We start from the raw sequence: 21359 nt of genomic DNA, 5'->3' as shown, positions 1-21359 counted from the left end.
TGCTGATCTCCAGGCTACAGAACTTTAAAGTTAAGCACCATGAGTGCTTTAATTAGTCGGCTAATTTTCACAGAGGCCGCTGAGACAATCAGCCAACAGTAATTGAGCCTTTGATATGTGTGACCAATGGCAGTCAGTGAAATTTCGCAATTCATCTCCAGCAGATTTTTAAGCCCTTATTTCTTGGACAGCTCATTAATCTTATTAATGTTATATAATTTATTTTGTGCTTGGTCTGTTCATTAATTTGAGGGAAGCTTTGTCTGTCATGCAAGGGCAAATCCAGATTGTTTCCCCTGAAGAGTTAACTGATGTTGAAAGACATTTGTTTATTCACAGAAAATGAAACCATTGCAGACATGTAAATAAAGCTGCATTTACATTTCAGCTGCATCTTTTTACTGAGCCCAAATGTGCTACATAAATTTGTGTAAATTTGTGTGACATAAATAGTAGCACTATATAGACTTAACAATGTGCTGCTTTGCAGAAAGAACAATGACCTCCATAATAGTAAACAATAAAACTGATGATGACTAATGATGAAAGCGAGCTGTGCACTTGCTGTGCAAGAGAACTGCACACCCCAGAATAACATCAAGCATTAGAACTCTGCTTTAGGTTGACATAATGGCTTAACGTTTTATAGCTTAGCAATTCAAAAGGACAATTTAGCTCTTTCCACTACATATAATTGAAATAAATAAAGCATAAAAGTGCATGCCCTAAAATGACTGTGATAACTCCAGTATACAATGTACGAGACAAGCAGGAAGTATCATAATGTCCCATGACTAGGACTTTTTTCACATAATTGTCTCCCCTAACTCATTATCCCATTGTTTCTCTGTGAAAAACAATAATAACAATTTATCAAAAAATAAAAGTAAAATAAATTTGTGAATTTGGAATGCAACCTTTTTGGAAAAAAATGGCTAAATGGCAAGACCTTTGGAGCTGCACAAACAATAGGCTCTTTCATAAAACATTTCCCTCATAAATATCATACTGCAATCCCCTCACGTAATATTATTTCTAGAACAATAAGGGTGAACAAACTCAATGTAGCAATGCAGTTGGTGACTGGGCAATACATCAAATTTAAATGATAGATTTCACCTTCTGAAATTTGTCTCAAAGCTATTAATACCAGTCTTTTTTGTCCAGTTAAAACTTGCAGCTGTTTGTAAAGACTGCACATCATCAGTACAACACTATTAATCTACAAAGCCTGCTTGCCCCTTTAGTCAGTCAAAGTGGCGCTGTGACTTCCTTACTTGGCAGGTCAGGCTGACTTCTATCTCGATCACCACATTGGCCCTTCCTCAAAACACAGGGAAAGGAAAAAGGTGGCTTATTTTGTGAAAGAGGATACTTTTATGTGAACCGCTAAAAAAACAAAGTTGGTCAAAGATCAAAATAACACTTCTCAGACATATCAGAAATTATCTTATGGATGCCAAATATGAAGTGTACCTGAATACAATAACATTGCTTCAGAGACATGAATACAATTCTGGCTCATCTCAGACAGTTCTAACAACAACCAAACCAGTCAGACCACTTTAAAATTAAAAGGAGCTTGTTGCAATTTCATCAGCATCCAGCCATCAGAAATGTGTCGCTCAGTAATTAAATTATTTTAAAAATGTCTTACCAGACAATTAGTCCATTTATAGCTTCAACATGAAAAAGAAGCACAAGGAAAATATGTTTAAAATAAATCTACCTACTTTGAGAAAGGACAGGGAGTTGTTTTTGGGTTATTTAGGTTGTGTTGATGCCCCGGGGGCTGCCAGGCTGAAAATGCAGAACTGTCCTCTGAGACAACCTGAGCCTCTGCTATGAATACTCGCATGCATTCCCTAAGGAGAGCCTGTATGCAGCAACTTTAATGCCCTAATGAATCCTGCTGCAATATAACAAGGTGGACAACTAAAAAAAAGCACAGATTCACATCTGTAGCTGTCGTAATTTAAGACAATTGATGCATATAAACATCTGAAAATGAAATGCCCTTCACTAAGGTCACATGTTCCCCCCACCTCCCTTTTTGCTTGTACATCCCGGTAGGGATCTAATAGAACGACAATGTAAAAAGGGTTGATTGACAAGCTGCTGAATGTTTTCAGAGCAACCCTCGGGATGAGATCCATTGAGAGATCAATGCCCTGCAGGAGGCCCCATCGCGCAGTATAAACATGTTAAGTACAGGCCAAATGCCAGAGTAAAAAGGTTGGGGATGACCTCACTTGTGTGCTGAAGCCTGAGGGAATGCACTCGTTGACTTCATCTCTAGAACATACTGAGCAAATGACTAAACCTGTTTAACAAATGTGTAGGAAACGTATGTGCTTTGTTGTGTACAATGCATGGAATCAAAACACTATCAAGAAATATTTACCTTCTGTTTTGTCTTGCAGTGAATGTATTCTAGCTATTCCATTTGTTTATACAATTGTAGTCCTTAGCACCAATAATGCACTCAATTTAATCTAACAATTTTAACAACTCTCTTTTTAGGTAGACTGTATCTTACTAGCTAAGATACAGATGTCACCATGTCATGACAGTACAGTATGAGACAGATAATTTGTGAAAAAAAAAAAATAAAATTAGCTCCATTTTGTCTCCTTCCTGTAGTCCTACTGCTATCTGCAGAAATACACTATTTCGTCAGAAACGACCAATCAGAGTCAGGAGGAGGGTTTTACAGCTGTCACACATGCTCATGTATGCACTACTCACACGCTCACCAGTACTCTCTTCTTTGCTATAGCTCTGTCCTCACAACAGAGCCTCCTGTGAATGCACAGGCTACTCAGCATAGCCAGCACAAGTTGTTTCTCTGACATTAGCACAGCTGCAGCTTGTATATGGGGGTCTTATTGACAGTGATGTTACTCAGAAGTTCTTTCTGACTGATCAATGTATTTCTGTAGATGGCAGTAGGACCACAGGCAAGAGGCAGACGAGCTCAACATTTTTCACAGACTGTCTGTTTTATGTTGTCCTGCCACGACATAATGACAGCTTTAAGAAATATATATGAAACGTTTGTATAAAATTTAAAGGAAAGCAGCTTTAAAATAAAGCAAAACTATTTAGCAAATCACAATCCTCTTTGCAATATCAATGTAGCCGATATCATAATCCAAAGGAGTGTTTGATGAAATATTTGGAAAGCTACAAAACATTGTTGCCAAGAAAATATTTACATTGGGTGTATTGCACCATATGTTAAGCTCACACCGGATATAGAATTCACTGACTGAGATCAAAAATATAATTTCTGCCTTTCCAGCTTGTCCTGATCCTCTTCAGTAACCTTTTCCATGCCATTTTTGTTGTTGTTGTTGTTATATAATTTTTTAGAAACCTGTCCAGTGTTCTCTGACATGGCTCAGGGGCTTTGCTGTATTGGATACAAGCAAATATGAGTAAGGAACAAATGTGAATAAAAACAATGCACCCCCTTTTAGATAATAGTTCTACAATAAACACCCAGCCATAACTCCTCCACCCCCCTTTGTGTCACATGTGACTTTGTCCTTTCATATCATATCAGCCAATCTGTCAGGTTTGCAGGCTGTGTGTGCCATCAAAGCATGCTGCCACATCACAGATAGAGGCAAGAGGCAGGACTCAGAATCTATTTCAGCAAATTACACAAAACATGCATTGGGAATTTCCCGTCTTTGGCTGACCTCTGTGTTGTTGTTGAAGTACCTTAAATAGAAGGAAAGTTTGCATCATATCATCATTTGCATCAGAATCTATTATATGATGTATTTCTCAGAATAGATGAAAATTTAAAGATCATGTGGTGGTTTTGCTCTGTGCACATCTTTGGATTTGTGCTGATGCAGTTAATACAGTTTAATGCATGTTAATTTTAAAGCAAAGTTTGTCGAGTAAGTGTAATATTTTCCTTGGGTGGCAGACAGAAAATATATATATATATATATTTATAAATATTAGAAACCCATTACCACCATTAACATGAAAAAATTTCATTATGCAATACATGTGAGTAAATTAAAACTGTGGAATACTATCTCATAATGTTGACTAATTATCATAAATATAGTAGCTAAATCATAATAACCGGGTGCAATCTTGAAATTAACAGGTACAGGCCAGTTTTTTAAATATTGTATCAGCAAAAATGGACGTTCATGCCATACAACACCATACCCAATAATAATACTCTCCACTAGGTGGCTCTGGTCAGACACACAGCATCTCTTAAGTGACTGTGCCTCTCAGAGGAGGTAGCAGTAACAACTGCATGTTTTATGCTGAATGTTTGTGCCCTTATGAGTGCGCTTTGCTGCATTAAAACTAAGCTTAAAGTTAATGGCAGCAACACATATTTTATCAAACTTTTTAAAGGGTTCTCACACAACTGCTCAAATATCAAATGTTTAACCTTTAGAAGTCAAAAATCATCAGCTGTCTGGATGTAAAACAGGCCACAGTTTCCAATCATAGGCCTGCAGCCTGTGAGCATGAGGCGAGAGGTGAGTGGTCCCATTGTTTCGATGTAAGCGGCCTCACACAAATAAGTAGGCCGTTCCTAATCTCACAGAATATGCAAAGCTGCGCCACAGAGGTTGGATAAAGAAGCGGAGTGGTTGAAGCTTAGTTGCTTGGAAAAGTATTGCATTTGCTGAATGCTACTCATTTGGAGCTGCTGCTTTCAGTGGGACGGGAGGTTAATCGATTATGATATGGATGGCTGATTGAGGAGTGGTACAGGGATGGATGGGTGGATGGAGAGCAGTGGAAAGCCAAATAAATGAACACCTGGAATTGAAGAAAGAAGTCAAACTATATATCAGGCTTCAGGTGAAACTTCAAAGGAAAACTACCAGAGGCATATTTCTATTTTCAAGAAAATTTTCCTTTTCTTGTATGAAGTTGGAGAGAGGATAAGCTTTTCTAATACTGGTGAGCATGTAACTTTTGAAGTCTAAATTCAGCGTTTTGTTTACACAATTTTATCAAGAAAAAAAACTTTCTTACTTTGGTAGAGACTTGATCTAGGCGTCTATATTGAGGAATGTTTTGTAGAGCTTTAGTGATAAAAAATAGGACTTTAACTTGGCTTTGCTGAATTTCTGGGGATACTATTAAGCTTATGGATTTTCAAATAACAATTGCTAATATTAAACAAGCAGATTTAGTTAAAATCAGTTTAATTAAAAATTGGTGCAGATATGGGTGGAATGCAATATGACAAATTATTCAAATTGTTTTGACCAGACTAAAAAAGACATACTTAAATTACTTTTTAAAACACAGACTGGCAGTTTCATAGACTTATTAAAGGGCATCAAAACATTACCATATTGTCTTTTTCAATTGTTTTCATGAAGTTTGCCCACAAAAATGTTATTTATTTTCATTAAAGAGACCAAGACATATTTAAAAAAGCATTAAAAAAGGCAAGAACAACAGTTTAACATTACCATAGTGACAACATTGGGTTTGGCTTACATGCCATGTATCAAATTGATAACAAAGTCTCTAGCACCAATTTAAATTTATAAAGTAAGTATTTATATGTTGATTTATCCAGTGAGGAGGAGAAAGTCAAAGACAAATATCATCTGAGAGCAGTGGCGCGGAGACCTGTAAGGGAACCAGTGCAGTCACATTTTCTGAAAGAATCTTTGTTGCAAAACTGCTTACTTCATCTTTTTGTGTGCCCATACATCTGTTAGGTCCATTCTAATAATTTTTTTTGTCAAGAAAATAGTCATTGTCTTATGTATAACAATTGCTTATTTGAATCTATGGATATAGATGACTTTATCCATATATAAAATGCATTTCCTGTTTTTGAAAGAGGCATGACTTTGTGGTCAAAATTACCTCCCTGCCATAAAAAAGAATGAAATAGCAAGTTATAATTTATTTATGCTTCATACTTTCAATCCCTATGCATTTTTTGCCTGTAACATGTGACATTTGCCCTTTAAGGCATATATAAAGTCAAGTGTATTTCTTGTTTTCTTAGGAAACTTGAATAAATAACACCATGAATGCCTCTTATTTTGTGTAATAACTGTATATGGATAACACTGTACGACAATAATAACCTGGAATGTTTGAAAAACTACAGCAATTTGTCTGTAATGATAAAGTTATATTTAGGTAATTTTTTTTTCTGTTTTTGTTGAGGGCTGCAAAAACAAATACCTGGAGAAATGGGTTCAACCAGTGCTCCAAGAGGATGCGGTTCTAACATCAGCTCCATATATTACAACCTGTGTGATCTCACCACGCTGTGGGGTGTCGTGGTCGAGGCTGTGTCTGCTGCTGGTGTGATGACCTCCTTTATTCTGTTTATCATTCTCATGGCATCATTACCATTTGTCACGGACAAGAAGAGAAAGGGTATGGTTGCTCTACAGGCCAGCATTTTAGTCTTCACATTAGGACTTTTCGGGCTCACCTTTGCCTTTATTGTGGACCAGTACTCTACAAGCTGTGCTGCTCGGAGGTTCTTGTTTGGAGTGCTGTTCTCAGGCTGCCTCGCCTGCTTGGTGATGCATGCGCTTTGGCTTTCCCTGCTGAAACGAAGTGGTCAAGGCCCGAGGAGCTGGCTGCTATGGCTGGGAGCTCTGAGTCTCTGGCTCGTTGAGGTCATCATCAACACCGAATGGCTTGTCCTCACCGTGGTCTGGAGCCCACCTGGAGAAATAGTGGTTCCTGACCTCTCCTGTAGCATTGCCAACAAGGACTTTGTACTGTCCCTCATTTATGTAATTGTTCTGATGGTTGGTGTCGTTCTTATGGCTTTTCCCTCATTATCACACAAGCACAAGCAGTGGCGCCGAGATGGTGCTTTCATCCTGGCCACGGGACTCTTTACCATAGCTATCTGGGTAGCCTGGATCGCCATGTACATCTACGGAAACAGAGCGGCTGGTAATCCCAGCTGGGATGATCCTACCCTGGCTGTAACTGTGGCATTAAATGCCTGGGTATTCCTTGCCTTCTACATAATTCCAGAAATCTGCCTTCTGACGACACAAGAAGACCCAGACCTCGAGGAGTCCCCGGATGGAGAGCATGTTTATCCTGCCAGGAGCCTCACGTACGACACCACACTGAAGGAGCCAGAGCCAGAGCCCCAGAACCTGTACATAGAGAATAAAGCTTTCAGTATGGATGGAACACCAGAAGGTAGAGCATGCATGCACAATGACCTGAAAGCAAAGTATTTTTGTAATGCAAGCACACTCTATACATACTGATGTAATTGATAGAGAATACAACTTTCAGTAGTGATGAAACACCAGCAGATACAACAGCATACATTACACAAATTTTACTTTAATGTGATGAGCAACAATGAGTATAATACAATCTCTAACAAACAAATTATCCAAAGATTTGCATCTGTTTCACACACAGTTTAGGTTGAAAATATACAGGTTGGTTTGATTCTAGCAACAACCTGTTTTACTATCACAACATACATTTGTAATCCAAAGAACTCATTAATATGCTTTTGCTATCCAATAACTATAGCATATTCACTTCATTTGTGTAATGTTTTACAGCCTGTTAAATTTGTAACATGAGACAACATTTTACAATGTCTCAAAACACTGGTGTCTTCTGCTGAGATAAGTTGTGTGGAACTCTTAAATGACTGGGATTCATTTAGTATTGAGACATGCTTTGTATTTAAAAAGCCTTTTAATTAAAGTAAATTCGCTGATCATCTATAACTTATCATTAATAAGTTATTGTTTTGTTTTTTTATAAAATTGTTGATGCCATACTTATTGAAATCCCTAACATTTTTTATGAAGATAATGTCTACCTGAAACATTTATTACATTTAAGAACATGGTTAATTAATCCATAATTTTATGCTTTTCTATGATACAAAGACAACCTTAGAAACCCTTTCACTATGAAAAATAGAAAACAAAATTATTTCCAATGCTCATGTTAGCGAATCGCAACAAAGACAGGCATTTTAGAGTCACTAGGTTGCCATAATAATTATGGTATGTACATGCCAGCAAGATGCTGAGGAAAGATGCCAAAAAGTTGACCTACTACAACAAGCATAAATGTATGAAGTTTGGTAAATGCTCCTGACAATTTAGCACTAAAAATATACCTGATATACTGAGGTTTTCAACTAACCAAACTCTGAGTGGGATTAGGGTGAAATTAAGGATGGATATATGGGGAATGTGTAATTTACTTATGACCATTATTAAGTATGACAAAGAATCCGAGATGCTGTAGGTTAGTTTCTCTTCCATGAATTCTGGGAACCTGAGTCAATTGCTTTACAAAATATCAGGATTCCTTAAATAAAATATGTTTATGGCAATCAACACAGAAACAAAATCAACCTTATTGCAATCTCAGTCAGGTTGCGCTAAAGAAATGGGTGCTTCAGAGAGAACCATAGCTGCTCACAGTGCAAAAGATCTTATATTTCTATATATTATATTTGTAAAATATTGTAGGGGATAACTGGTAAAAGTGGATTATGCTGCAATAAAATAGTAACATTTTACAAGTCTTTATTAGGAGTTTAATGATTAGGGAGAGTCGTGTGAGTATCAAAATTGTAAGAGATGACCTGAAAAACCTGCTTCGATTTATATCTGTGTTTTAAATATGCAAATATTGTTCAGCAGAACCGGCAAACTCAGCATCTCCATATGGCATCTACAATGGTCAGCTTCGAAGCGCTGTGTACCAGCCAACAGAAATAGCACTTATCACCAAAGGTCTCACAATGGTGAGTACAGTCATGTTTATTACACCTCTTAAAATCCTCATCAATTTTTAAACTGTCACTTCAACATTCCTCTCAACAGATGAACCAAGGCGTGATGATACCTCGGGCCAGAGCTCCATCTTTGAATCCAGGGAGTGGCGCCAGCTCCTTGTCTCGTTCACATGAGTCTTTAGCTTCCTAGTGACTGGTCATAGATTTTATGCTTTCTTTTTATTTCCCTTCGAAAGATGCTTTAATATTAAAGCAACACTCAGAAGGATTATAACTGTTGTTTTCTATACAGCAGTATAAGAGCAATAGTGACTTAAGATTATTCACTTCTAGATGCACAAAACAAATATTTACATATGAAAATATTGTGCCGTTTATATCAGTATGTGTTCTGTGAGATAAAAATAGTTCTCCAGGCTATGAAGTGTACCAGGCAGAAACTTGGAGCGCAACTCCTAGCCTCGCTCTCTGAAGACTTTCTCTACCTACAGTTAAAACTAGACATTTACTGTACATACATGAATAAAAAGACACAAACACATTTTTTTCTTAATGTCCAAAGTTAAATCAGATCAAACTCTTCGTTTTAGCAGGTGGGAGGAAACCCAAAATGTTTCACCCAAATCATATATTATAAAAGACAGTTTCCCTGACACTGACCAAATGTATCTTAAACTTTTGAAGTTGAGGAAAGTTACAAAAAAAATTCTCACTACGTTTTCTGGCATTTAGCAAATAGAGATAATTTTTTTAGTTCTAAATAACCTAAAATAGGAAAAGTTTGGTCTGATTTAATTTACGACTATGAGAAAAAAATGTGTTTGTCTTTTTATGCCGTGTATGTAAATGCAGCTGCAAAATTAAAACTTTTTTGTCGTCCCTTTCTTTGCAATCAAATCTTTAAAGAGGAGCAATGACTGAAACATTTTAGATCAACCCGATCATCTTCAAAGATTAAGGTGGGATGATCGTTGAAAAACACAATGATTAGAACTATAGGCAAATAGTAATGTATTAATTCTTTTATTCACTAAATGTGGCAATACAATTTTTGTAGAATGTTGGTTTGTTTAAAAAAAAATCTATGTTTAAAATAAATTCTAAGTTATTGAATCACTTCATTGAGTGTCGACACTTTGCAATGTAAACAGAATGATGAGCAGGTAACTTATGTGAGATGCTGGAAGAGGAACATTCACCCCGATTACTGCAGACATTTACATCTGCCAATCCCGATAAGGCTTATCTGAAGCCACATGTGCTGTTACAGTGCTGCTGGGCTTTACACTTCATAAAAGTGGGGAACCAGTGGCCGGGAAACATTTGATTTAACACAGAAATTATTAATATATTTTTAAGGAGTACATTGCTTAATCTATTGATTTAGAGGCACACAATATTTAACTAGCAAGAATCGCATGTAAACTGTGGATTTAATGAATATATGCTCCAAACTAATCCCATTTTGCAGCTGCTTTGACTTTCAATGAGTCAGTCATCTTTTCTGCAAGGACAACTGCAATTATTTACATCTAACTTGTCACCCTTTGACTTACAGACACACACACTTTTCATACTTCAGAGCTTCTGATGAAGCTGTGGCTGCCTAGCAGCAGGCTGAATCGGCTGAATTTCTACCAATTACTCCACCTTCTCGTTCTGCGAGCGGCGTTGAGCGCTCGCTCGGAAATTAGATGGATGACAAGCTGGAAATCACACGCTGCAGCTTTGTAGAGGGAAAGATCACAGCAAATGCTGAGAAGTGCTTTTTCCTGTGGTGGACTATTCTGTGTACATGAGTGATAAAAGGTTTTGCAAATAGACCACTTTTACGGCACAGATTTTGAGTTGTCATACCTCAGGAAGCACGGGTTAATGAATGATGGTAAAGGGATATTTCAACATCTTTTTAAAAAAAACTTTGTGAAGGAAAATATTAGTAATGGTGGTCTTTAGGCACGGGCTAATTACTGGTAATGCCTTGTATTGAAAAAGTGAACTCCATCATTCCTACAGTTTAAAGTACTTTAAATTCCATGTCAGGAAAAATGCTGTAAGGATTCTTCCCAAACAACTGCTGCACACAGCCAATCAGCTTGCTGAAAAAAAGGAGCGATAAAAGGTCGATACTGTCTTATAGATTTGCAATATGTAATAAAAGCATGTTTATTTGAAAACATCTAGATTTAAATTGAATATTAATAATATGCTCAATTTATTTTGAACTAATAGATAGAATTGTTGCTTTTGTGTTCAACACAATCAGATCACATTATGTAGTTTTATCTACATAAAACTGGTATTTTTACTGAGTCTTGTTTATCTGCTAATGCTAAGATTCCTCACCTGTAAAAGAAAATTATCCATTTAAGGAGGTCTATGTTCTTTTTTGTGACTCAGTAAATCTTAACAGAGAGCCAAATATGAAGAACAGCTCTGCTGTTTTCTCATGTGGAAAACAGTCTCTACACTAAAACATTTTGTGCCATAACCTAGCCAAATGTCAGCTTTGGAAAGGGTCTATAACATGCAAAGAAGCACCGTCCACTTTACAAAACAATCTAGACAAAAAGCCCAAAACAAGGAAAAGGGGTCAGGTTTACAAAAAGCCCATCACATACCAGTTTAGCTGTTTGTGTGTGATATAAAACAACATCTGTTCAATTTAGATTAATGAAAAACATTACAGGGCGTTTCAAAATGCATTAGACGGTAGCAAGGAGTTTCTGGGTGTGGTAGGTGTTTTGTACCTGGTCAGTGACCCAGATTGGTGCTCAGAAGAGCAGGAAGCAACTGTAAACTTCCTGATAGCACAAGCGGCTGTGTGACGCGCTGCAGCGGGGGCGGATGTGCTCAGCTGGAGGGAGTCAGCACTCCCATCACATGCACTGGCCATGCATTTCCTAATCACTGCCAGAGGAACAAAAACAAGTTCCGATCTAGAGAAGGCAAGATCTGCTGCATAACCTGGTATCACTGTTGCTATTGTGTAAATAGCATCAACACAATGTTTGCTTTGCAATCCATGATGCTTTTAAATGGCTAAGCTCTCAAACAATGCTTCTAGGCTTGTGCCAATGTCTAAACAATGGTCTTGTTCATGTCAATAAGTCTTTAAATGGATTACAAAATTAAAAAGGTGCACCAGTCTGGCAGGTGCTCCACTTTTCCAAAGACTAATGTGATTTATTGATTGTTTTCAAAAAATGTAAAACCTCATATTGTTTTTCAAACCAGAAATGCCTCTTCCTTACTGAGAAAAAAGAAAAAAACAACAACTAAAAAACTTGATTTCCAAAGGGTGAAGGCAGATTACTTCAACTTGTAAAACAGCAATCAGCCTAGGAAGGAGATATGTTTAGATTGACATTAGTCCCACATGTGGGACTTATCTGAAGGATAATGTGGGACTCCTAGCTGCTTATCTTGTTAACTCTCTTCATTTTAGGTGGAATGTGTCGATTAGTTTTCGGTGAGATCCTTGACTGGTCTGAAGTGCTAACAGGCCTCTGGGGTCGTAACAGATGTATGTTTACATACTTTGCTTGGGTTTTTCATATGAAATCCCCATGTTATAAAGTTGGTGGTTATGATCAAACTAAATGCAAAATGTTCATTTTTGCTCTTACCAACTCATCATAGAGTCAAGGTCAGTGGCTACAAAAATCAGCACAGGATCTAAAAGTTGACTTCATTAGGTTGTACAAGAAGAAAAATGTTCCACTGAAAATGTTTTTATCCTTGTATGTTATCCTCAAATACAAAACAAAAAGTTACTATTCCCTGCAAAATAAACAAATGAAAAAAAACTATGATTTATGAATTTATGGTGCTTATGACACCACTGGGTTTGCCTGAAGATGAAGTATTTGCATTTTGAAGTGAACTTACCCAGACACTGGGTAGGAAGTGTAAATGCAAACAAGCATTTATGAGGAAACAACCAACACAATTAACCCATTGAGAAATCCAATGTTTACTCAGTTACATGTTTTCCAGTAATTATACATGTTTAATCTCTCTTTTATGAGTGTCCTAATACCTACTAACTCAACTTTATGAAAGTAGCAGGTGAATCCTGCATATTTTTAAAAATGTGGTGTAAAGTGTTTGCAAATAGAGTCTCTAAGCAATTTAGAGGAGATTATCATTCTGTCAAATCTGTATATCAAGACCTGCTGCAGCCCATAACACCAACTGAAGATGAGCAGTCATATTGATTTTAGTGACGTTAGATGTCACTCAAGGTTCAAGAGTTTTCCCAGGCTGGCTTTTCTGGTCTGTTGCTCCTGTTGTTTCTGTTTCTTCAGCAGACGATAGGCCTCCACTGCTCGCTGCCTCTCCTCCTCCATCATCCTCTGTCTAGCCATGGAGGGCTTCGCTGTGGAAGCCATGCTGTGGCCGAGCAGAGAGTTGAGGAGCAACTCCTTTGATGCCTGTTTTTTAAATAGGGGTAGAAAAAGAATTGGTTAACTACTTTACAAGCACTGAAAGTGGTAGGACATAAGTTGTTCAACGCAAAGTATGAATACCTGAGTTTTGATTGGAGCTTTCTTTGGTTTGGTGCTCAGAGACGGAGGAGCCATGGAAACTTCACCAAATGGAACATTATCTACAAAATGAAACAAATTATTAGAGCTTCACAGAGTTCAAACAAATAAAATATATTTTTCAGATGTGAATCTGATGCAAAACTCTAATCGGTTTCTGTAAAATTTCTTCAGATGTCTGTGTGATGTTTGAGCTTTATTATCTATATTAGGCCCACTAAGGACATTTTTTTACCCGATTAATCTATCAACAATTCGTTGATTAATCTAAAAAGTATTCTCAAGAAAAATAAACAGTTTTCTTTTTCAGAAATGAATTTTTGCACTTTACATCCCACAATTGTTATGTAAACCAAGAGTTGCATTATAAAAGCAGAACTCTGAGGGGCATAAGTAGAACATCCTGGCAGCTCAAAGTGAATTTTACATGTAAAGAGAAAATCAAACGTCATCAATCAATTCATAATTGCATCTAAGCCTTCTGAATTGTAATGAAATCAATTTGCCAAAATATATATATAAAAAAAATACAAATTACTGAAAGCAAAATTTACTAATCGACCTCTACTAACTTCAGGGCAGCTTAATAATGCAGAATTAAAGCTAGTAATATAACACAATATGTAGTTATTTAGGTTATCAATTTGTGAATAGATGCCTTCTTCGTTCACAAGTATGGTCAGTCTAGATTGACTTTTACTTCCGTTTGCGTCACTCTTAATTGTGTCAGTTTGTAAATAATTAAACATCTAATTGGTAAATAATATCTTTGACTTTCAACTACTGGCATAAAACACCATAAATAAGCAGATATGGCAGATAATTTAACAGCAGCATAATGCGTAACTGCATTTCTTACCTACAAACAACTCTTTCTCTATTTTGTCCTCTTGTTTATCCAACTTCTTCTGCTGCAGTTTGCTCAGTCTCATTTTCGCATACCTACAGCAACACACAGTAGAACATAGGTGCACAGTTGAGACACACTGATAATACATGAATTAATGTGATTTAATGTGTCCTACACATAAAAATATAAGATGTCTTAAGTCATCCAATGATCATTGTTGGTCTGCTGTTGGACCTGCTGTTGATTATTGTTGGACCTGGTTTGGGAAGTAAACCAAACCAGGTTGGTTACTAGAAAGTCATATTTACCAGCTGTTTTACTTACAGTAGATGTGACAAGAACAAGGGTTTATAAAGGCAGTGCAACATATTACAAATCTCCTTGATATGACATCGTTTACTCACTCCTTCTTCTTTTCTGACTTCCCCGTGCCTGCAGCCTTGTCCTGTTTGTCCGAATCAAGCTCAGGTTTTCTCTCAACTTGGTTATTTGTGAGGAATAGCACATGTTTTGTCTCATTTTCCATGCGCCTAACATAGGCACCTACACTTTCTGTCTTCCCCTTCCTGAATCGAGGAACAGCTATGTCTCCATCCAGGGCATCCTTTGGTTTAGACTGCAACGAGAGGGCTAAAGAGACACAAATGCAAATTATTTATAACATTTAAAAGGCTAAGTGCATTATTATAGGCATACAGACTTTAAATGCTCACCCTTTTTTAGCTTTTTGCTCCCCAAAGATTCGTTTTTCATTTTATCCTTGCTTTTCATTATCTCTCGGAGCCTGAAGGGAATGTGTTGGAGGTGGTCTTCCTGTGCGGTTTTCGTAGGTTTTCCATCTCCTTTAATTTTCTTTTTGCTGAAATATTACAGCATATTTTATATTTTAGTTATTAAAGGAACACAGTGCACTATGATCGATAATGTCCACTGAACATTATCTTAGTTACATGCTACTAACTAGACTGAGTGAGCTAAAAACAATTAGCTTAGTTTGCTAGCTAGCTTGCACATTATTGTTTCAAACGTTAACTTTCTGGGGTTACCTCGGATTTCGTGCGGTTTTGTCAGCTTGTCTTTTTGACTCCTTGGTTTTACTTGTTTTATTCTTCCCCATGATAATATTATAAAGCAGTTAGTATCATTATCACACGTGGGACGGCATGTTTCAGCCAGGAAACTCTCGACGTAACCCTCCTGGTACAAAGAAAAAACAAGTTAGGAGATCTCCCTCGGATATTTTCTTCCAGTTAGTTAATGTCTAAAAATACCATTGCTTTTTTTCGGAGGCTCAAACATGTTGAAAAATAATCTTATACATCTTACGTTTTCGTGGTGGGAAATGATAAATACCTAAATAAAGCACAAAAGAAAACGAATCTTGAAGGTCCGTCTAAGTTCCGAAGTGATATATTACAACAACAGACGAGCTTTGATTAAAGTGCACCCTCATTGGCTGAAGAGGTTGTTATGAATTTATCCCACCGCTAGAGGTCAACAAAACAAAATATTCTGAACATTAGAGTGTTTGGAGGAGAAACGAAACTTCCTCAAGTCTCATTGAGAATAAAGAGTAAGGGAAGTTATTAGCCGTAATAGTTTTTCAACACAGCATATGTGCATGATTTTGACTCCAGATTAAGAAGCTGCAGCCAATCACATGAATGAACCAGGTATGTGTTTATTCAGGTGGGAGGGAGGATGGAATGGATTATCATGTATAGCCTAATGCAAAACAATCTGGTAGAATGCTGATGAGAGTGAAATGTCCAGAGATCACACTCGCGTGTTCTTGACGTTGGGTGTTATGCAATGCTTGCAGAGGAGTGGGAAGATAGTGAGCATCATAGCACATTTCACATATTCATAAGTAACAATAACTGGTCCTTACACAGCACACTTCTGGAAGGTTGTGGAAATATTCAAATTGTTTCCATTGTTCCTGATTACTGTTAAGTGTCTCTCTTGGGCAGAAAAGGTATCCTTAAATGCCCCCTGACCTCCCCCAATGTTCTGTACCCATATGGAATACAAATGACGTGTGTACAGTTTATTGGCTTGTCGCATGTTAATCTCCTCAAAATCTTAATAAAAGGACAGAGTGAAGCGCGAGAGTTATTTGGCATAAAGAGAGATCTCTGTCGGATTACCAGGGAAGATACACAAGAAGTGGTAAGTATAAGAATTAACAATACTGCTTGTTTTTTGTGGGCTATTGAGGCACACATCTAAATGATTAATGTTCTATCTAAGCAATTTTAGCATGCTGGAATTTCAAATGAAATCTTGGAAGCTTGTCAGTTATTTATTTATTTATTTATTTATTTATTTATTTATATTTATTTGGACATTCTTCCATTTAATTTGAATTCAGTTAATTACATTCAGTCATTTTTCTATACAGTCTGTAAACTTGCTCTCTGTTTGCTCTATTAATATGCAACAGAATCTGTCCTTAACTAGAAAGCAAAAAATGTAAAATGTATTTGATTTATTCATGAAACTCAAGATACCTATTTAAAGATGTTTCTTCTGCAGAGGCTATACAAAAGAAACAATACATATCTATATGTTTTAAACTTTAGCAATGATGTTATGGTTACAGATGTGGTAATCATCTAATCATCATCAGAATAATATAGATGTGCTGAGTATTCTACCTTCATACATCTTTATTATACCCTGTAGTCATGCACTTAAACAAATGCAATCAACACAGTCTGTAACAACAAAAAATTATTTAAGTCTTCATGTAAACAAATTATGTATTTGTGAAATATTTCAGCTGTAATAAAAATAGTAACATTTTATTACTTCTCTCAACAGAAGCGTTCAACTAAGAAACAAATCTGTGTGCTTTTTATGATACGTTGGGTTTAGCAGTAAATTCAGGATGTCCTCAGAGTAATCTGATTATGAGGGAGCTTTATAGATTAGAGTCATCATGTAGTGTTGATTAAAAACGTGACCATCAGATTACAGGAGCCTCTGCAACCTGTGGTTAAGCACATTGTCTTTCTTTGTTTTGATGTGTTAAGCAGAAAGTAATACAAATAATTCTAACTTTTCACATTCTTAAAAAGAGGACTATTTACCTGTCTCTGTCTTCAGTTTTTATCTCCATTGTTATTTCTTTTTTGTAACATTGCAGTTGTCACAAAACAGAGGCATGAATATGGACATAGCCAAACCTGAAGCAAAATCTGGCAGCAAAGCCCCTCTTAGAGCAACGGCTCATGGTTCGCCACGAAAGGGCCCACCCAAGTTCAAGCAGAGAAACACTCGTCAATTCAAGAGCAAGCCCCCGAAGAGGGGAGTCATTGGGTAAGACCCTTCAAATATATTTATGATTGTTAATAAAGTTTATTTGGAACCAAATAAAAGTAATTACAGATTAAATTTTATGTTTAACTCTAGCTTTGGAGAGGAGATTCCAGGAATGGAGGGACTTGGCACTGGTAAGGACAATTACAACACTCAAGTCATCTTTAATAATTACTGATTTTGTAATGTTATTATTACTATTTTATCCCTTTCAGATATCACAGTGATCTGCCCCTGGGAAGCGTACAGCCACTTAGAGCTACATGAACTTGCTCAGTACGGCATCATTTGAATCTCTTCACTGTTAAACAGCTTCTTTTTTTTCTTTTACTAAAAAGAGGATTTTATTCAAAATGATATCCAGAGATTATTTTAAGCATTCATGAATATGGATCACTACTGTATGGCAAACATAAAGCTAGAAATATGTTAGGATTTTATGTAATACATGTCTGCATATTGTGTATGCTGTTTTTTTGTATGATAAATGTATTTCCTGAGACTCTCAAGCTGCCATTTTCACGCTCTAAAACGCCGTTGCTATTCTTGTGTCATTGCCTGTGGCTGCAGATGGAAATGCAGCTGATAGCTTAGTTACTGGCCAGCAGGAGATTCTGTCAGCACTGTGTTTTTATACTCAAAATAAAGCTTTGACTTTTTAACATGATTCAGAGAGTTTGCTTTGTTGTCATTAAAAAACAGAAGGATTTATCATTAAACAATAATTTTATTTCAAAACATGAAGTCCAATAATTACTATTTAATTATCAGTTTATAATTTAATAATTTAGTATTCCAGGATTTATTTAAACAACTTGCAACAAGCATAGCGTCACAACTCTAATAGTTAACATAAAGCCCAGACCCCATCACCACAGACCTCTGTATAAGTTATAATGTATTTTTTTACTGTAAAATACCATTCATACTGCTTCCTTACAGAGTGTAGATTTTGCGAAACAATAAATACATAAAAAATAATTAAAACTGATCAACCTTCATCACCAAAGGTTGATGAAGGTTAATGACTTTGTAGTATATTCCTTTATTTAATCAGATAAACCCCGTTGAGATCTAGATCTCATTTTCAAGAGGGACCTGAGCAAAAAATTTGCAATACATAGCAAACTGGTTACAAGATAAAAACAATTAATACATATGCACAAGTATAAAACAATAAGTATGGATGCAGACTCAGGAGAAAAAAAAGTGAGCACCAAATCTTTCCATAATAAATAATCACTCATGTTTAGTGACTGCTCACGATGACTCACCATCCTTTTATATAGGAAGAGGAAAATATTTACAGTACATTAGATGTGTTTCTATTTAGTTTCCAACATATAAACCCTGTTTATGCAATCTGAACATAAAATGTGTCTAACAATGGAGTCCAGAACTGAAAAAGAACAAAACACCAAGAAACAGCCAAGACTCTGATGACTTCATGCCATATTTACGTCATGCATGAGCTTTATGCCTGTGAATGTTTTCCAACAGTCTTGTTGCGATGAACACAGCAAGAATCTGAATCCCAACAACGACAACTCCGACTGTCCCGATCAGGCCCTCATGCTGCTCGATCCAACGAGAAATTCCACCCAGACAGCCCCCCAGAAAGATCACACTCTGAGCGGTAAACTCGTCCATGACCTGTGCTCCCACGCCACACTGTGAGTTCCATACCGTCCCGTTCTCCAAAGGGTCCACGCAGCACGTTGCAGGGACGCCACACGCCAAAACTCCCGGAGCTGAGCAGTTGTAATATCTGAAAAAAAAGAAAAGTTTTAAAATTGATGGTCAACTGAGAATTTACTGAAATAACAATTAACAGAGGTCATACCCCACTCACATGTTCACCTCCCAGTCCCGGTAGGTGTCGGCCCCACAGCACTGCAGACCCAATTGGATCTCATCTGTGATGAACCTCAGGTCCAGATCATCTTGATAGCCCGCCATGGCAGCTAGCATCCCTGACCGCAGATATCCTTCAATCTGATCCTGCACAGTGTAGGCCACGATTGCAAACAGCACCTGGATTGTGATGAGCACCAGCACTATAACAGAGAACATCTTCAGCAAGCAGCAGTTCTCTCTTAAAGCACCAACACACCCCGTCAGACAGAGCAGAGTCAGCAGAAAGCCCAACGTCAAAAGTATCAGCATCGGATCTGTGCCGATAGTTCCAATCTTCTCCTGGGCGAACGATTCTTTGCTGGAGAGACCCCAGATCCCCAAACCAAGAACCACCAGACCCAAAACTGTGAAGACCAGGTTGCACAGGAACAGGAAGTATTTTAGGAAATAATCCATCAAAGAATAACTGTAATGAGGTCGGATTCTTGTAGGACTGCTGCGATCCTGATTGCTGGGCGTCCCTGTTTGATATTCACTGTCAACATGGCCAATCTCCTCATCTTCCACTTTTGCAGCACCTGACTTCAGACATAGAAATAAAGTTTTTAATGATGGCTTAGGCTAATTGTAGAACAGCACAACATTCTTAAAAATATAAATTATTGAAAGGCCTACCTTTGGAATAAGTGGGCTGAACTCATTCTGCCCATTGTCTCTCCTAGACCAGGGCCACTCAAACTTCTTTATGGGTAAATATTGCCGCATTTTGTCATCCAATTGGAGACAACCGACTCTGTGCTTTTAGCTCCTCTGAGTAGCTCAAGTTGAAATGAAACATGAGAATATTTGCTGCAGCAGAAAAACCAGAGTGCTGATACTGAGAGACCCTGCTGTGTTCAGCCTCAAAGTGCTGTGAGGCCTGAAATTTTTTTCATCATGTGAGAGTCACAATGAGGGGATTAGTGAGCTATCAGACCCCAAAAACAAGGAGCTTTTCATATCAGGCTATTTCTAAAAAACTGACTCAAACTGAAAAATAGAAAGGTCAGTGGCAATAAGTATTTAGTCTCTCCAAGAACACAAGATACCAGGAATCAAATGTAATCATAAAAAACAAGTTCTAGTCATGTTTTTATGTTATGTATAACAAACATTATCGTACATATTTGAATGTATGTTACTTACGACCACCCCTGAATATTGCTTGCCGCCTCACTGACCCTAAGAATCATTGCCTCTATGTTGATTTTATTACAAGACTTTGTAACCTTCACTTCAAAACATCACTTTTTTATAATTCAAGAAAAAAAGAATTTATAAACACTAATAATTCTGAAGTTATTTCCTCTCAAACCTATTTTTGCAGAATATCTCACTGTAAATATTCAATAAATTATTTTATTAATAGATATAATTCTCTTAATTTACTCAACCACCTCAGCTATTAGAATACTTTGCTATTTTCCTTTGTTGGGCTAGAAAAACAACATGGGCAAAAGTTGTTTTATTCATCCAAGTGAAATAGAAATAATGTTACCACTTTAAAATTGCTTTAAAGTATAATCTTTTGGAGTAGTTCTTGGTTTGGAACAAATTTAAGTTATGAATCTCAGATTGTTTATCAGATTTGGCTATTTTGCATCATGAAAAAATAAAATAAAAACAATGGAACATACAGTATGTCTTAATGCAACAAATTTCAATGAGCTTTCTCACTGAAGAACTGAGTGTGTGATGTTAAGGGTTATCATCACAAAAACACACCACTGTGAATTTACTTGGTCAAGTAAATTCACAATGTGACTTGGATAAAACATTAACATTGGATTGTGACAGACTAAGGATGTCCTTATTGAAATCCCAAAAGTACATAAAAAATATAGAAGTGTTTGGAAAATTTTACATTGAAACTTATAAAACTATAGAAATGAGAGCATAAGTGTGAACACAAAAAAAACTGCAGAGAAAGAAAAAAAATGAGTGAGTTATTGTTTCTGAGATT

General features: G+C 36.8%; 4 protein-coding genes across 7 annotated transcripts; 2 read left to right on the top strand and 2 right to left on the bottom strand.

Moving 5' to 3' along the window:
- Positions 1-4670: 4670 nt before the first annotated feature.
- On the top strand, positions 4671-9892 carry LOC114159920 (G-protein coupled receptor family C group 5 member C-like). 2 transcript variants are annotated; one of them, XM_028042184.1, is made up of 4 exons: positions 4671-4953; positions 6190-7197; positions 8682-8785; positions 8865-9892. In XM_028042184.1, exons 2-4 carry the CDS (start codon positions 6216-6218, stop codon positions 8964-8966), a joined length of 1188 nt encoding a protein of 395 aa, XP_027897985.1. In that variant the 5' UTR covers positions 4671-4953; positions 6190-6215; the 3' UTR covers positions 8967-9892. The 2 variants fall into 2 exon arrangements, with proteins under 2 accessions (XP_027897985.1, XP_027897984.1); XM_028042183.1 differs by having other exon boundaries at positions 8679-8785.
- A 2787-nt stretch (positions 9893-12679) lies between these two features.
- ccdc137 (coiled-coil domain containing 137) lies at positions 12680-17290 on the bottom strand. The gene is made up of 7 exons (XM_028042186.1): positions 17272-17290; positions 15223-15373; positions 14890-15035; positions 14581-14806; positions 14186-14268; positions 13309-13388; positions 12680-13212 (listed from the first exon to the last, which is right to left on the bottom strand). The coding sequence occupies exons 2-7, from the start codon at positions 15291-15293 to the stop codon at positions 13015-13017; spliced, it is 804 nt and encodes a 267-aa protein (XP_027897987.1). The 5' UTR covers positions 15294-15373; positions 17272-17290; the 3' UTR covers positions 12680-13014.
- LOC114159924 (retinal cone rhodopsin-sensitive cGMP 3',5'-cyclic phosphodiesterase subunit gamma-like) lies at positions 15727-18167 on the top strand. 3 transcript variants are annotated; one of them, XM_028042189.1, is made up of 5 exons: positions 15733-15849; positions 16272-16348; positions 17328-17500; positions 17594-17634; positions 17716-18167. In XM_028042189.1, the coding sequence occupies exons 1-5, from the start codon at positions 15837-15839 to the stop codon at positions 17790-17792; spliced, it is 381 nt and encodes a 126-aa protein (XP_027897990.1). In that variant the 5' UTR covers positions 15733-15836; the 3' UTR covers positions 17793-18167. The 3 variants fall into 3 exon arrangements, with proteins under 3 accessions (XP_027897991.1, XP_027897990.1, XP_027897989.1); XM_028042190.1 differs by lacking the exon at positions 16272-16348 and having other exon boundaries at positions 15727-15849; XM_028042188.1 differs by lacking the exon at positions 15733-15849 and having other exon boundaries at positions 15918-16348.
- A 220-nt stretch (positions 18168-18387) lies between these two features.
- tspan10 (tetraspanin 10) lies at positions 18388-20288 on the bottom strand. The gene is made up of 3 exons (XM_028042185.1): positions 20033-20288; positions 19353-19939; positions 18388-19268 (listed from the first exon to the last, which is right to left on the bottom strand). The coding sequence occupies exons 1-3, from the start codon at positions 20120-20122 to the stop codon at positions 18962-18964; spliced, it is 984 nt and encodes a 327-aa protein (XP_027897986.1). The 5' UTR covers positions 20123-20288; the 3' UTR covers positions 18388-18961.
- Between the last annotated feature and the right edge of the window lie 1071 nt (positions 20289-21359).

This window comes from Xiphophorus couchianus, chromosome 16 (genome assembly GCF_001444195.1).
Source record: "Xiphophorus couchianus chromosome 16, X_couchianus-1.0, whole genome shotgun sequence".
Taxonomy (NCBI): Eukaryota; Metazoa; Chordata; class Actinopteri; order Cyprinodontiformes; family Poeciliidae; genus Xiphophorus; species Xiphophorus couchianus.
This window is presented reverse-complemented; position numbering and strand designations above follow the sequence as displayed.

Bases quoted from the DNA above. Each gene is read 5' to 3' on its own strand.
- ccdc137 (XM_028042186.1), bottom strand. From the start codon at position 15,293: ATGGGGAAGAATAAAACAAGTAAAACCAAGGAGTCAAAAAGACAAGCT. The intron at 15,036-15,222 runs GTAACCCCAGAA...GTAATATTTCAG, and splicing joins AAAACCGCACGAAATCCGAG to CAAAAAGAAAATTAAAGGAG. The intron at 14,807-14,889 runs GTGAGCATTTAA...GTGTCTCTTTAG, and splicing joins GAGCAAAAAGCTAAAAAAGG to CCCTCTCGTTGCAGTCTAAA.
- LOC114159920 (XM_028042183.1), top strand. From the start codon at position 6,216: ATGGGTTCAACCAGTGCTCCAAGAGGATGCGGTTCTAACATCAGCTCC. The intron at 7,198-8,678 runs GTAGAGCATGCA...AATATTGTTCAG, and splicing joins TATGGATGGAACACCAGAAG to CAGAACCGGCAAACTCAGCA. The intron at 8,786-8,864 runs GTGAGTACAGTC...TCCTCTCAACAG, and splicing joins TCACCAAAGGTCTCACAATG to ATGAACCAAGGCGTGATGAT.
- tspan10 (XM_028042185.1), bottom strand. From the start codon at position 20,122: ATGCGGCAATATTTACCCATAAAGAAGTTTGAGTGGCCCTGGTCTAGG. The intron at 19,940-20,032 runs GTAGGCCTTTCA...CTATGTCTGAAG, and splicing joins TCAGCCCACTTATTCCAAAG to TCAGGTGCTGCAAAAGTGGA. The intron at 19,269-19,352 runs GTGAGTGGGGTA...CTTTTTTTTCAG, and splicing joins CGGGACTGGGAGGTGAACAT to ATATTACAACTGCTCAGCTC.
- LOC114159924 (XM_028042188.1), top strand. From the start codon at position 16,211: ATGACGTGTGTACAGTTTATTGGCTTGTCGCATGTTAATCTCCTCAAA. The intron at 16,349-17,327 runs GTAAGTATAAGA...GTAACATTGCAG, and splicing joins GGGAAGATACACAAGAAGTG to TTGTCACAAAACAGAGGCAT. The intron at 17,635-17,715 runs GTAAGGACAATT...TATCCCTTTCAG, and splicing joins AATGGAGGGACTTGGCACTG to ATATCACAGTGATCTGCCCC.